Source organism: Mauremys reevesii, linkage group 1 (genome assembly GCF_016161935.1).
Source record: "Mauremys reevesii isolate NIE-2019 linkage group 1, ASM1616193v1, whole genome shotgun sequence".
NCBI lineage: Eukaryota > Metazoa > Chordata > Testudines > Geoemydidae > Mauremys > Mauremys reevesii.
Genome location: NC_052623.1, coordinates 259,826,897 through 259,843,388, shown reverse-complemented (window position 1 = coordinate 259,843,388; position 16,492 = coordinate 259,826,897). Strand labels below are relative to the sequence as shown.

At 46.5% G+C, this 16,492-nt stretch overlaps 1 protein-coding gene across 1 annotated transcript in view; it reads left to right on the top strand.

Moving 5' to 3' along the window:
• Nucleotides 1-2,916: 2,916 nt before the first annotated feature.
• Nucleotides 2,917-16,492, top strand: part of LOC120379593 (protein mono-ADP-ribosyltransferase PARP12-like) — a 39,551-nt gene continuing 25,975 nt past the window's right edge. The window contains exons 1-3 of the mRNA XM_039497172.1: nt 2,917-3,813; nt 14,742-14,877; nt 15,535-15,799. Of these exons, the coding sequence (XP_039353106.1) occupies nt 3,479-3,813; nt 14,742-14,877; nt 15,535-15,799 (736 nt within the window). The 5' untranslated portion in view covers nt 2,917-3,478. The remainder of the gene's footprint in view (nt 3,814-14,741; nt 14,878-15,534; nt 15,800-16,492) is intronic.

Genomic DNA, 16,492 nt, shown 5'->3' with positions numbered 1-16,492 from the left:
ACAGACAATGCTGCAAATATATCCAAGATGAGAAGAAATTATTTAGAAGAGAGTCCCAAGCTAATAACTTACTGTTGCAGTGCTCATTTGATGCACCTCCTAGCCAAAGACTTCAGTGTTCCAGAAATGAAGGCTAATATTGTTGAAATGGCAAAATACTTCCGTAACAACAACTCTGCCACAGCTGCTCTGAAAAAAGTGGGAGGAACCAAGCTAACTCTCCCACAAGACGTGCGATGGAACTCAGTAGTGGACTGTTGTGAGCACTATAGCAAGAACTGGCCTAATCTGATGACAATTTGTGAACAAAATTGTGAAAAAATAGATGGCAGTGTCACAGCCAAAGTTCTCAACATTGGGCTAAAGAGAAATGTTGAACACATGCTGTGTACCCTGAAACTTTGAACAAAATGCAGGGAAATAGCTGTTTTATTGTTGATGCTGTTGAAATTTGGAAGGAACTGAGTGAGACCTTAAAAAGAGAAATATGCAATGACAGAGTTAAATTACAAACATTTAAAAAATCAGAGGGGTAGCCGTGTTAGTCTGGTTCTGTAGAAGCAGCAAAGAATCCTGTGGCACCTTATAGACTAACAGACGTTTTGCAGCATGAGCTTTTGTGGGAAAAGCTCTATCTCAGCTCATTTTCTTGCAAATATTCCCAATACTCAGTGCCAGGGTCAAACCTCAACTGCTGAAGAAGAGGAGTTGTCTATGACATGGACATCCAGCAATCATCCCTCCATAATGTCAACTATAATAAACTTCAGAGCTAAGGATGAACCATTCAAGAAATATATGTTTGCTGATGATGCTTTAAAGAAAGTCACACTAGTGAATTGGTGGAAGTCACTTAAGCACTTAGATTCAGAGACTGTAGAAGTGATAATCTCACTTTTAATAGCAGTAGCTTCTTCTGCCAGTGTAGACAGAATATTTTCTTCCTTTGGACTAATTCATTCCAAACTGAGAAATCGTTTGGGACCTGAAAAAGCAGGAAAGCTTGTTTTTCTTTTCAAGATTATGAACAAACAGGAAAATGAAGGTGAAGTTAGCTGCAGAAGCCAATATTTTAAGTTTCTCATGTTGACTTGCCTGACAGTCAATTTAATTTGTTTTTAAATATTTCATTTAACTATTTTAGTTAAAAACAATTTTAACAAAAAGAAACCTGATTTTAAAAAAACTTGAATGTTTAACTAAATTCAAAAATTCATATCCTTGTGTTGTTAAAATATTATGTTTGCTGTTGAAGAAAAAAATCCAGAATATATAACATTGTTGTTTTAGAGTAGCAGCCGCATTAGTCTGTATCAGCAAAAAGAACAGGAGTACTTGTGGCACCTTAGAGACTAACAAATTTATTTCAGCATCAGCTTTCGTGAGCTACAGCTCACTTCTTCGGATGCATAGAATGGAATACATCTATGCATACATTCTATGCATCCGAAGAAGTGAGCTGTAGCTCACAAAAGCTTATGCTGAAATAAATTTGTCAGTCTCTAAGGTGCCATAAGTACTCCTGTTCTTATTGTTTTAGTTAAATAAAACAATTTAAATGCCTGTCTGGTGATGTTCTCCTCCTAATACAGCACGGCAAGAAAATCCTCCAAATATTAATGATTAACCTATTGAATTGGAGATAATTCACCACCCAATAACTTCATAAATATCTGCTTCAGTTATCTTTGGTAAATGAAATAACCAAACGATCATTAATTTTCTGATATAGCTGTAAAACTAATCTGAAAAGTTTTCAAAATAAATCACTTTAAAATGTAGTGTACCTTCTAAAAATGAAACCTACACCTATCTCTGAGTTGTGAAGAATATCTATTAAGGTTATAACAGCCAACAAGAATGCACTTTTATGTAGAAATCTATGATTAAATGGAGTCTTCCTGACTAGTGATTTAAATCATATCCACTCTGACCCTCACTCTGCGTCTCCTGGTTTTCTGAAATTTTGCAGAACTCTACATTCTGGAAGGACATGAGCGGTTGCTGGGAAACCCTAACTTTGCATAAACAAAGATTTATATATTTTTGCATTTACTGTAATTATATTCTTTGTATTGCAGTAGTGCTGGTGATCCCTTTCACATAGCAAGCCTCTTAGTGTGACACCCCCCCTCATAAATTAAAACCACTTTTAAATATATTTAACACTATTATAAATGCTGAAGGCAAAGCAGGGTTTGGGATGAAGGCTGAGAGCTTGCAGCTCCCCATGTAATTACGTTGTGACCCCCTGAGGGGTCCTGATCCCCAGTTTGAGAACTCCTGGCCTAGAACCCCCCATCAAAGGCCAGGGACCCATGGTAGTAGGCACTGTGCACACACATAATAAAGAGGTGATCCCTGCCCCCAAAGAGTTTACAAACCATGTGTGTCACAGTGTTGTGCTATGCTTACATTGCAGTGCAATGCAATGGCATTGACTAACAAGTAATAAAACTTAGCTCTTGTATAGCACTTTTCATCAGTACATCACAAGGAGCTTTACAAAGGAAGGCAGTGTCCCCCTTTACAGATGGGGGAAACTGAGGGACAGAGGGGCTCTGATGTAAAAACTTGATGTGACACACACAAGCCCATCCTGTGGGTGGAACAGTCATATAATTTAGGTGACCTGGGTTTCAACCTCACCACCAGAAAATACCTGACAAACTATTTGTGCCCAAAGATATCTGGGTACATTCTAATGACACAACCTGTTACATTTAAAGGTGACTAATCTTTGAGAGCTGCTGTAAACTTCCTGAAGATGAACTGAAGATTGAGGGCTGTGTACAGTAAACGGCTCCTGTTCGCATCTCTGCTGGGTTCATGGGCACGCCCCGGCCGGGGGGAGAGGGGAGGGGAACGAAGCCAGGACACAAGGGCTGGGTGGCGGCTGGAGAAGCAGCATCAGGAGAGCTGCTTGATACCAGTGTAGAAGGCACAGTCAGTGGCAGCAGCAGACTTAGCCCTGGCCGCTGGGGGAGCCTGAGGCCAGCGCCTTAGGGTGCTGTTCACAGCGCTGTGTTCCCCGCCCCCGGCTGCAGTGCCCCGCTGCCCCCGCGGGGAAGCGGCCCGGGAGGGCAGGGGAGGGAAGCCAGCTCCGTGCACAGGCCACCTGGCTGCTCTGCAGCGGAACTTCCTGAAGGGGCAACTCCGCCTCCCCGGTGGCAGCTAATGCGGGTGCTAGACGGGGACGCCCTCAGGCCGGCTCGGGCTCCCGGGGTGGGGGCGGGTAGCTGCGCGAAGCGCCGCTTTCAGTTTCGTTTCTTTGCGGGAGATTCACAACAATAAATAGACAAAGAGGCTGCAGGGAGCGCCGGGGCGGAGCCGTGCCAAGGCCTCCCGGCGGAGCTGCACCAGGGGGTCGCAGGGTTCGGCGGGGTCTCCCGGCGGAGCCGCACCAGGCGTTCGGGGGGGATCTCCCGGCGGAGCCGCACCAGGGGGCCGCGGGGTGAAGGGCTCGGAGCTGCCCGGGATGGCCCGCCCCGCGCTGCCCAGCCAGGCGCTGCAGGCGCTGTGCTCCGCCGGCGGCTCCCTGGAGCAGGGCGAGCTGGCGCGGCGGCTGCCGGCCCTGGGTCCCAGCCTGGACAGCCTGTTGCTGACGGAGCCGGAGCGGTTCACGCTGGTGACCCGGCCGGGGCCCTGCTCGCCCGGCGGCCCGCCCCAGGAGCAGCGGGTGGTGGTGGCCACGAGCGCGGTGCGGCTGTGCCAGGAGCACGGCGCGCCGGGAGCCGGCTGCCGGGGCCAGTGCGGCCAGCTCCACATCTGCCGGTACTTCCTGTACGGGAACTGCCGCTACCAGCGCACCAGGTGAGCCGGGGTCACCCCCGGGGTTCGGGGGGGGGAGGGAAACCTCCTCTGGCCATTCCCCACCCCCCTCCTGGGGGGAGCCTGGATCCATCCCCTCTGGCCATTCCCCAGCCCCCTCCTGGGGGGAGCCTGGATCCATCCCCTCTGGCCATTCCCCACCCCCCTCCTGGGGGGAGCCTGGGTCCATCCCCTCTGGCCATTCCCCACCCCCCTCCTGGGGGGAGCCTGGATCCACCCCCTCCGGCTATTCCCCACCTCCTCCTGGGGGGGGGGGGCTGGATCCATTCCCACCCCCGGGCAGGCGGGGCCCACCACAGCCACCTACATTATCAGTTGTTCAAACTGTTCAAGGGGGCGGCCCCTCTGCTGAGGAAAGCCCCTCAGGGCTGCTGGGTCAGGACAGCACACCCAGTGTCAGTTCAGGGGTTGGGGTTCATTTCTCCATCCTCCCCCCCCTTCCCACTTTCTCATAAAATGTGGGGCGCTCCCCTCTGGACGGATTTAGGGGTTGTATACAAAAAGCTAGTTTTGTGCGTGTAAGATGTGGACAAGAAGATGGGGGGGGCCTTTAAACCTCAAAGGGCAGAGTAGAAGGGGGAGTGAAACTGGTTTTGTTTTTCTGATTATGGGGCTCGACTTTCAAAAGTTTAGTAAACCAGGATTTGATCATTGTTACTGGGGGATAGGCTGTTCCATGGCATGAGGATATCTTCGCTATTTTTCTTGTGGGATATGTTTTTTCTTTCTTCCATGTGTCTTTGTATTTTTTTAAATAAAAAATGAGATTCTTAACTGTGGTAGTTTATGGAATTTATCTTTTACTAACTTTGTTATCTTGGACAGTAAATTGAGTTAAAAATAAAAAGGGTGTTTGTTTTGATAAATCTTGTCACCTTGGTTGCGCTGTTCCTATCTGGCTTTCCACTGTGCTTTTTGTACCTCCCAGTTTCAGATTTTGCATTATTATGGTAAGGGGATTTGCAAGAGTACAGGTTCCATTTAGGGTCTAGCTGTAGTAGTTCAGCTTGTGTGTGTGTGTTTAATAGTTTTAAGCTAAGGATCTTAAATATTTGAATTTTGAGTGGGGTTGTTTCATTTTAGAGATGAAGCCTGTTGATTTCCCCTAGTAGTTTCCTCTTGGGTAAGCAACTGTTTATCCTAAGTTAGAAAAGGTTGGGATGCTCTTTGTGGCATGTTTAAAGCCATACCCAGCATTTGATGTATTTATTATTTGTGACGTTATAAAACCAGAGAGAAGCATCACAAAAAGTCTCAAAGCTGCAGAGCAAGATGAAATAGCATAGTCGAGGTGCTTGGCATAGGATGGTGCAAATCCTGGAAAAAAGAGGATGTATATGAAACAGTGCTTTAATGGATTGGGAGAGTGAATAATGATTAGCTAAATAAATGTATCATGCCACTTCTGCAGGGCTCTTTATAGTAGGCAAAATATACAAAGTAAAAAACATAACCAAATTCTTACCAAAGGTACGTAGCACATTCTGGGTACTAGACAAATACTAGTTATCCCCCCAAAAGCTTCATTTTCTTTGAAATAGCTTGCTAGACTATATGACTTACCGTTGTAAACTATAAAGATGTATGCAGTGTTGATGTAGCCGTGCTGGTCCCAGGATGTTAGAGAGACAAGGAGTGTGAGGTAATATCTTTTATTGGATCATCTTTGGTTGGTGAGAGAGACAGGCTTTCACGCTTATACAGAGCTCTTCTTCAGGTCTGGGAAACTCATTCTCAGAGTGTCACAGCTAAATACAACCTGGAACAGATTGTTTTGCATAAGTTAATGCATATTTCAAGGCGCAGTGGCCCGTTAGAATCCATCCATTCATGGGGGGAAAAAGAAGGGAGGGGGAAAACAGGCAGCTTGTGGGGGATTGTTAGTGGGTTCTATCTAGACTGTAATAAGCCATAAATCCAGTGTTTGTATTCTGTCCAAGTATGACAGAGTGGGAATTTTCTGTAAATATTTTGTATGAATGCTGTGTGCCTTGGTTTCCCCTGTATGCTGAATTGTTAACTAGGTGGTGAGAAAAGATTGTTTACTCTTGGGGCAAGCGATAACACAGGTGTGACTGATGCCTAGCTGTCTGGGGCTTGCCCTAGGTCAGTGGAGAGCCCATGAAGACAACTACTAATCCAGTCACTGGGACATTTGATCCCTATGAATTTATGACCATGGGTGGCCCACCCCATCTACAGGAAGCCAGCCGTGTTTGACAACAAAGGACTGAGGAGGGGCTAGGTGGGACTGGCCCAAGAATTTGAACAAAGAGGACACAGCAGGAGCCAAAGGGCCACACTGGTCAGGGCTCTGGGTTAACCAGAATGGACCATGCTGTAACTTTCTTCTCGCTACGGTTATGTCTACACTACCCATGTTACAGCATGGCCATGGCGATGCTGTGATATGGGCAGTGTAGTGACGCTTTATTGCCGGGGAAGAGCTCTCCCGGTGATAAAAAATAACCACCCCCACTGAGCGGTGGTAGAAGTGCTGTCTATATTGGCGCTTTTCAGCACTAAAACTTTTGTCGCTTGGGGGGGTTCATGCCCTTGAATGACTAAAGTTTTAGCGCTGAAAGTGGCACTAGACACTAACCAAGGACTCTCTGTGCTATGTTCCAGTTGACTAATAAATCTTACTGTCTTTACAATACTGGCTGAGAGTTGCTGTGACTGCTTAAGGAACGAGGAGGTGCATAGCTCCCTAGGGGCATACAAGTGTCTTTCAGGTCTCCGTTCCAGTATGGCTTACTAACCAGAGATCACGGTGTGAAGCAGGGGTGCTGTAGACTCTGAGGTTCAGTCTGAGGCAATGAAGCAGAATGAGTTACCCTGGAGGAACAATGAGACACTTCGGGGGGGGCGGGGGAGGGTCTGGCAAACTGAAGGAATTTTCCAAGAGAATGTTCCAAAGGTGGGGCTATAGCACCGATCCTGTGGATCCGTCACACCATGATTTTTAGTGTCTAGCAAAGTCATGAATTTAAGCACCCAGGCTCATCTTTTGAAGGAGTTGTCCAGATTTTCTTTGAGAATGGGGAGTGAGAGGTCATATAGAGTGGTAATTTTGTGGAAAGTGTTCACCCACAGGTGATGCAGTGTTTTTATCTTTTATCATTTTCCTGTAAGCTTATTTGAGAGTGTAGTGACTGTCTGATTTCATCCACTTAGGGCTTTTCTAGACTGGCACTTTACAGCGCTGCAACTTTCTCACTCAGGGGTGTGAAAAAACACCCTCCTGAGTGCTGCAAGTTCCAGCGCTGTAAGGTGCCAGTGTAGACAGTGCACCAATGCTGGGAGCCATGCTGGGAGCTGCAGCAGCGCTTCTAACGTTGCCAGCGAAGATGTGCACTTAGTTCAGGGGTGGCCAACCTGAGCCTGAGTAGGAGCCAGAATTTACCAATGTGCATTGCCAAAGAGCCACAGTAATACATAAGCAGCTCCCGTCTCCCCTCCCCCCCGCTCCCAGTGCCTCCCACCTACCAGCAGCCCCGCCTATCAGCGCCTCCCCTTTCCCCCCCCCCCCCCGCACCTCCCGATCAGCTGTTTCATGTCATGCAGGAGGCTATGGGGGCGGGGCGGTAGAGCGAGTGCATGGCAGGCTCAGGGGAGGGTGGGAAGGGGGCAGGACCTATGGCAGAGCCAGGGGTTGAGCAGTGAGCATCTCCCAGTACATTGGAAAGTTGGTGCCTGTAGCTCCAGCCCTGGAGTCAGTGCCTATACAAGGAGCTGCATATTAACTTCTGAAGAGCCGCATGTGGCTCCGGAGCCACAAGTTGGCCACTCCTGCTTTAGTTGTTGTTAGAGCATTTAGTGCACTGGATGAGGTACACCATATGTTGCGATAGGCATGTGTAGAACCATGCATCTTGAAATGTGTGTTGTGGTGGGCACTGATCATCATAGCAAAGTGTCTGTCTGAAGGTTTTGCATCTGTTGTTCTGAATAGAGAAAGTGGATTTATGGCTTATTACAACAATCTGTAAGCCATGAACCCCCTCACCTCCAGCTGCCATTTCCCCCCATTTCTGTCCTTTCCCTTCCTGTGACTGTAGGGGTATTAATGGGCCACTTCACCTTGAATGGTCCCTTGAAATGTGTGTTAACTATGTATGCCAAAAACAATCTGTTCCACCTTGTATTTAGCTGTGATGCTCTGAGGAGATTCTCAGACTTAGGCCCTGTCTACACTGGCAAGTTTCTGTTCAGTAAAGCAGCTTTCTGTGCTGTAACTCCCGTGCTGTACACACTGCCAAGCTACTTAGTGCGCAGAAACTGCGCAGATGCAGCACTCTAAGAAAAACCACCCTGACGAGAGGTGTACAGCTTTCTGCACTGGGGCTACAGCGCTGCAGTGCCAGTGTAGACACCATGGCTATTACAGCGCTGTGATTGGCCTCCGGGAGGTGTCCCACAATGCCTATTCTCACCTTTCTGGTCATCGGTTTGAACTCTACTGCCCTGCCCCCAGGTGACCAACAGTCATCCCCACCCTGTACATTCCTTTGCAAATTTGAAAGTCCCCTTCCTGTTTGCTCGGTGATGCATGCAGTGGTCTCAGCGCATCTTTCCAGGTGGTCATGCCTGCTCCATGCACCAGGTGATCCCCCGCTTGGAGCAATGTTGAGCTGCTGGACCTCATCGGCATTTGGGGAGAGGAGGCAGGCAGTCCCAGCTGCGCTCCAGCCACAGGAATTATGATACTATGGACAGATTTAACGATGCATGACCAAAAGGGGCCATGACCAGGACACACTGCCGTGCAGGGTCAAAGTGCAGAAGCTGCAGAACACCTACCACAAGGCACGGGAGGTAAACCGTCGCTCCAGTGCTGCGCCCACAAGCTTCTGGTTCTACAAAGAGCTGGACGCCCTATTCGGTGGCGACCCCACCTTCACTGCGAAGGCCCCTGTGGATATTTTGTTGGCTCGCGTGCCAGTTGAGAGTGGACCGATCCAGGAGGAGGAAATCTTGGACGAAGAGTGGGAGAGGGACCCAGAGGCAGAGGATGGCTCGGAGGCCAGAGATGCATGCAGTCAGGAGCTCTTTTCTACCCCAGAGGAGCCTAGCCAGTCACAGCAGTTGGAACTTGGCAAAGCGCAAACAGGAGAGGAGGCCCCTGGTAAGTGGATCTGATTTTGGGAATTGCTGAAGCGATTTGTTGGGGACAGGAGGGTTGCAGCAAGCAGGCTTGTCTCCCACCACATGCCTATTCTGAGCGGCAGAACAGGCTGTTGATAGACTTCCTCATTTCATGAGAATCTCCCTCCGAGATCTCCAAGAAACTCTCTTGTGGGTAATCCGCTGCCGCAGGTTCTTCGGCAGAGCTGCTTTGTTTCTTGCCCCATTAACGGGAACTTTCCTGCGCCACTGTGTGCTGCACACAGGTGAGCCACTTAGGGGCCAGGGTGGAAGCCGCAGGCTTGGAGAAGAGTGACCCTTGATTCCCTGGCTCACCCTCAGCAGTGAGATATCTTCCATAATGATCACGTCCTGTGGAAAGTGTAGGGATAGGAATGATTGTCAGGATCCCCCACAGTGCTGGCTCTCCCCAAGAGCCATGTGCCCAGTGTACAGCAGAGTCCGGGAAGAGTGATTTACCCTACCTCTATGGCTACTAACCATTTTGGGGGTCTTGTGGCTCGTGTGCCTGTGTGGCATCAGCCAGTTAGTGACAGGTATGTGAGTACCGGCTGTGTTTTAAAGCACTGAATCACTGTTTTCAGTGTTGCAAACGGTACTACTTCTGTAAAATGTTGCATTTAAACTTCACAGAGATGACCTTGGGAGGCCGGCCAGCCTCCCTTATTGGCAGCAGAACAGCTGTGCAGAATTGGAAAGCTGCCCGGAAGAACTAAGGAGGACTTTCTGCGTGAGGTTATGATGCATTCTGCCGCCGAGAAACAGGAATTGAAGGAGTGGCGGGACAGCGAGAAGAGAGACTGAAAGGAGAATGCAGCACACCAGAAAGAAGCCATGGAGTGGCTCTTAAGGGTTACGGAGCACCAAGTGGACATGCTCCAGGCGATACTAGCTCTTCAAACCAAGCAGCTCTGCGCCCACCTTCCCCTGTAGCCGCTCTCACAAAGCTCTTTCCTATGCGTGCCCCTCTCTCCCCGTCTCCTCCAACACACTGTTATCAATCTTCTGGCTCCATTCTCTACCTGCAGCATTCCACTCCTCCCTCCTCACAGTCCAGCAGTGCGGACTCCCACTACCCACTGCACTCAACACCCATCCCTCTGCAGTTTGGCCCTGCTGAAGTACAGCACCCGCTGCATTGTACTCCAAAAGAGAAGTTTGGGTATGATCCCTGGACATAAACAAATTTGTAGCCATCCCGGGACCCCTGCTCCTCTGGAGACTTCCCTTCCCCCATCCTCCTCCCTGCTGATGTTTTTTTGTCATTTGACTCTCTCCTCTGATTGTTGTTCTTTAATAAAAGTATTGTGTTGGTTTGAAAGCAACCTTTATTCCGTTAAGTGAAAGTAAAAAAGAGCACTGCAAAGCAACATACAATTATGTTAAACCCCCTTATTGCATCATGTGCATCAGTCAACCCCTAGCATTACAAGCACTGCAATCCCGAGCATAGCAGCAAATATTAGTGGCTTTCAGCTTCAAATTGCTACCTCAAGGCATCCCTGATCCTTATGGCCTGCACTGTGCCCCTCTAATAGCCCTGGTCTCTGGCTGTTCAAAATCAGCCTCCAGGTGCTGAGCCTCTGTGGTCCAGCCCTGAGTCACCCTTCCCTTCACAAATATTATGGAGCCTACAGTGCGTGGCTATAAGCATAGGAATATTGTCATCTGCCATGTCCAGCTTCCCATATAGGCATTGCCAGCATTCTTTTAAAGGGCCAAATGCACACTCTACAGTCATTCTGCACTTGCTCAGCCTGTTGTTGAACTGCTCCTTGCTGCTGTCAAGTTACCCTGTGTATGGCTTCATAAGCCACGGCATTAAGGGGTAGACGGGGTCTCCCAGGATCACAATAGGCATTTTGACTTCCCCTACTGTGATCTTCTGGTCCAGGAAGAAAGTCCCTGCTTGCAGCTTCTTGAACAGGCCAGTGTTCTGAAAGATGCGTGAGTCATGCACCTTTCTGGACCAGCCTACGTTAATGTCCGTGAAACACCCATGGTGATTCTCTAGGCACTGTGGACCATTGAGAAATACCCCTTGTGATTAATGTACTCCGTGGCTAGGTGGTCTGGTGCCAGAATTGGAATGTGCGTACCATCTATTGCCCCTCCGCAGTTAGGGAACCCCATTTGTGCAAAGCCATCCACGATGTCATGCACATTGCCCGGAGTCATGGCCTTTTGGAGTAGGATGCAATTAATGGCCCTGCACGCTTCCATCAACACGACTCCAATGGTCGACTTTCCCACTCCGAACTGGTTATTGACCAATCGGCAGCAGTGTGGAGTAGCCAGCTTTCACAGTATATTTGCCACGCGCTTCTCCAGCGACAGGACAGCTCTCATTCTCGTGTCCTTGCGCTGCAGGGCTGGGGCGAGCTCATGACACAGTCCCATGAATGTGGCTTTCCTCCTGTGAAAGTTCTGCAGCCACTGCTCATCATCCCAGACATGCATCACGATGTGATCCCACCACTCAGTGCTTGTTTCCTGAGCCCAAAAGCGGTGTTCTGCCATGGTCAGTACCTCTGTGAATGCCACAAGCAATCTCATGTCGTAGCTACTTCGTGTGGCGAGATCAATGTCACACTCCTCTTGCCTTTGTAGTTTAAGGAATAACTCCATTGCCACCTGTGGCATGTTGGTCAGAGCGAGCAGCATACTGGTCAGCATTTCAGGATCCATTCCTGCAGCCTGAAAGAGGCAGGGCGTGCAGTACACAAACCATTGAAAGATGGCGCCAAATGCGGATGGAAGCACAGGGATTGCTGGGATGTGAAGCAATGCATCACAGGGCATTGGGACTGGACCCAGGATGCCCCGCAACCCCTTCTGCCTTCCCACAAGTCTTAGCAGCAAAAGAGAAAGAGGTGCTCTGTGGGATAGCTGCCCAGAGTGCACTGCTCCTAATAGCACTGCAAGTGCCGCAAGTGTGAACATGCTATTGCGCAGGCAGCTGTCAGTGTGAACACACAACAGCAGTTTTCCTTCTGCGCTCTCTGAGCAGTGCTGCAGCTGCCGGTGCTGTAACTTTGCCAGTGTAGACGTGCCCAAAGATGTAAGCAGTTAAATTATTCACTCAACTCACTCATTCCTTTTCAGCAACAGATATCTCCCTTCCACCATCCACAGCCTACTATGTATCCACCCTCCTCCTGAGCAACCTGGAGATGCCTTTGAATTCTGGCCATGTTTATTGGTCTAATTAGGGTAGGTGTGGCTTTTGTAGATCAACTTGTACCTGTTTTTGTAGGGGCATGTGCAAGTGAGGGTTAGTGTTCAACTGTGAATGATGGTTGCGCTGTGGGTTTTTTGATAATATTTGAAAAAGTTATGTTAATGGCTGTATTTTTGTGCTTGTTCTAAATTTGGTATTAATGTCTATGTAGAAACTATACAAGTATGTGTATGTAATTATAGCTGGAGGTAAGGTTACGCCTATTAGTTAATTAGGATGAGAGCGAAAGAACTGAGGAAAGGTAGGAGAGAAGTTGAGTTGATTAAATAGCGAATAAAGTGTAGATGGAATGAATGACGTAAACATTTATTTCCTTGTTTGCTAGATGGAAAAACCATAGTAATCTTAACTTTAATTAAGTTATGTGTGAATGCTCCAGTTTTTAAAATAAGCATGTTTCCTCCTCTACATGTGTGTTCTTGCAGAGACCTGATGTCTTGTACCCCTTTGAAGAGGTGTACCTCTCTCATCCCTTTCCGTCTATTCTTCCTGGTTGTGCTCAGCCTAAATTGTTCGCCATTTTCCTCCATGTTGAGGAGAGGGAAGAAGTGATGTAGGACTCTAGCAAGGGCCCTCGAGAGAGTAAGGTTATAAGGGGACAAGATGTGTGGGAAAGGCATTAAAATTGATTAAGTATGGGCGGGAGAAGACCTCCTCTCAGTCATATGCACTCATCCTTAAATTTGTCTCAGAGTTAGACTGTGGTCAGAATGGCACCCCCACTTGCAAATGGCTTATGGCTAAGGAAGCTGTGGAGCTGGAAACTCTGCTCATTATACTGCCCCTATGGCAATTGCAGCGCTAGTTGCACTGACAGACGGGCCAGAAGTACATCTCCCTCAGGTGTCCGGTCTCATACCTTTACCTCTCGTGGGGTGGAATTTTGCAGTTCTCTCACTCCTAGTCCGGTCCCTGGCTACGGTATCCTGTGTATCAGTGGTGCTGGGTTTAGCTCCTGTGTTTCTTCCCGTTGGAAGTCTGTGACCACTCGAGTGGTGTGTGTGTGTATAGTGACCACACTGCCGTCTTAAAACCGAAGTATTGTTTATATTACCAATAGGAACAAATCATGAGAGAAAAAAAAAAGATTTTTTTAAACAGTCTACACCCATGTCTGTCTTATCTATAGGCGAATGGATGATGGTGGCTTAAATCTGCCTAGCTTCTTCAGACACTCCATCAGGTGTCTGTCTCAATTAGCTGTTCAGGAGTTGAACAGGAAAGCAGCCTCCCTTTCTCTCACCCCCTTCTTGAGAGGGAGTCTCCTTTTTAAATAGCCATAGTCCATCCTCAGTTCCTGGGCTCTGACCTTGAATGTCAACGCCGGTTCTGTAAGTTGACTGGAGCCAGGTGGTAGAAATTTCATAGCTAATAGTTCAGTCCCTGACTCTTGTCATCCCTTGGTAAATATTTAAGGATTTTATTGTATCATGAGCCATTGTGTCCTTCCTGCTTGCTTTTCCTTAGAGCCTCCCTTTTAAACTAAGCAATATATTCATACAGTAAATATCCCAATAACCAGCTCAACATACAATATTACAGAGCAGCTCCATTTCTTCCACAGACCCCTCTGGTAGGAGTTCACTTTTAAAGGCGTGTGCTTACAGCTCCATATATACTAGCTCACAAATAATTTACCCTGAAGTGATTCAGGCTCACTTTTTGTTTAGCCCTGAGAAGTCGAGATCTGTGTGCAACATTACCTAAGGACCTTGACGGTTGAAGCATATGTGTGTGTATGCGGAGTGCATTTCAGTCTATTAAGGAGGAACAAATGTTACTAACACAGTAAAATTGTTTACTATATAGACAAGACCTCGGTTCAAATTTGAAGACTTTCAGTAGCACTCTTACTGCCTGGGTCCTGGCCACCGGTCCGGGGGGCTCTGCATTTTAATTTAATTTTAAATGAAGCTTCTTAAACATTTTAAAAATCTTATTGACTTTACATACAACAATAGCTTAGTTATATATTATAAACTTATAGAAAGAGACCTTCTAAAAATGTTAAAATGTGTTACTGGCACACGAAACCTTAAATTAGAGTGAATAAATGAAGACTCGGCACACCACTTCTGAAAGGTTGCCGATCCCTGGACTAATGCATCATACAAATAATCATTTATGTACCGATTCTAAATATTTTATGTTGCTTAAGTTTATTAGTGTATTTGTGGTAGGAGAGCTAGAAATACAAACCATTATTCCTGCTTTTTCATTATGGAGTGTAACTGCCATGTAATCTGGGGGGCATAGGTACCAGTGTTGTTGTGCTGCTGTAATTACTGAATAACACGGAAGCAGTAAATTAGAAATGATACGATGATTGTGCCTACCAGGTTACATAATAATTACTCTGGGGATAATCATGTAATTACTCTGTAAAGAAACATGGATTTTTTTTCTGAGACTAGCTAACTTTGTTCAGTTGGTAAACTGTTAAATGTAATGTATATCCCAGTAATGGAAAAACTGTGCTGGTGAAGTATCCTTCTTTATGTCTGGTTTTCTTAACTTGTAGGAAAGAATGCAAGTTTGTTCATAACTTTCAGTCAGAGCATAACCTCCGTGTCCTAAAAAGACATGGTCTTGAAAACTTAAATGATGATGAGTTGCGTCAGCTCCTGCTTCAGAATGATTCTTCGCTCTTACCTGAGGTGAGTACTACTGTAGCAATATATTATTCCCTTTACAATTAGTATCATGAAAAGAAGAAATAATGGCATTGGGTAGAACCAGGTATGGCATTGGCAAATTCTGTGGTGATGAGGTATATAGGCCCTGATCCTACAACACTGGTAATTATAGTTAACTTTATTACTGAGAGTAATTTGCTTTGTACACATTTCCTTCATAGCTCCAGCATTGCACCTCAACTGACCTGCAATGCCCCTGTTGTTCTGTTTTATTTTGTTTTGTTTTTTTTAATGGATATTGCAGATCATATTGAAGTGTATTGACAGCTTTATCTGAAATTGAGTCTGGAATATCAGGAGGTTTATGATTTAACACTGAAGTGCATTAGCAGAGCTAGATGGTAGAAATTAGTTTTTCATGAGACCCAGGTTCATTCAGAATAAAAAATAAAACCCAAACACACAGGACTAGTGGCTTTCAAGAAACTAGAGATGCTAATTTAATAGCTCTTGAATCTTTTAAAAATGTTCTAATGTATTTATACAATGATTTTTGTATTGACTTTCTATAAATCTTTCGTTCTTTAGTATTTAATCATCCATAATATAAATCTGTAGTACTGGGTGTTACCTGTTTAGAAGGATTAACAAAAGAGAAACTTGGATGGTCTTTCCCAGGTATGCATGCATTATAACAAAGGCGATGGACTCTATGGGTCTTGTACCTTCAAGAAGATCTGCACCAAACTCCATATGTGCCAGTACTACTTGCAGGGAGAGTGTAGATTTGGCAGTAGTTGCAAGCGATCACATGACATTTTAAATCTGGAGTGTTATGAAAAACTGGAGAGGCGGGGAATGAGCCCGAACCTGATTGCCAAACTGCCCTCTATCTTCAGGAACATGTATGACATCAAAAATGGCACCTCTTCACCATACAAAGGTAAAACATTTTATCCTTTTTAAAACATTAGGGAAGGAGGGGACAGTGAGCCTAGCATTAGCACAGATCTCTGCTAGATAGGGGAAACTGAAATTGAGACTTAGCTCTAGTTCTTGTTAGGGGTTGCCAATTCTGGTTGGATGTATTCCTGGAGGTTTCATCACATGACATAATCTTTAATTCCTGGAGACTCCAGGACAATCTTGGGGGGTTGGCAACCCTGCCACCAGGTGAGGTACCTTCTCTCTCTTTATAAACATCCCCCTATTCAAATTTGAGGCACTGATAGGATTCCAAAGGATAAAACGATTGCCATGATGCAAGACCCTTGATCCTGGGGCAGAATGATCTTCTTCAGGGAGTAAGGACCGTCATAAACCTCACCACTTTCCACTCCAAGTGCAAGGTGAATTTCTTTGACCTTTCCTTCTCTAACATAAACACAGAGTAACAGGTATATGTATATATTAAACAAAAATGAAAAAGACACACAGTGCCAAAACAAGACACTCCACTGCATGTGCTTCTCTCCCTGGGGAGAAGATGGGAGAACAAACCGCATGGGATAAAAGTGTAGTCACATTGCTTAATGCTTTATGGTCGGCGCTCAGATATACTGTTATGATGAGTGTGCCATAATAGAGGCCCAACTTCAATGTATACCCCAAATTAAGAAAAACAGTAAAAGAACTA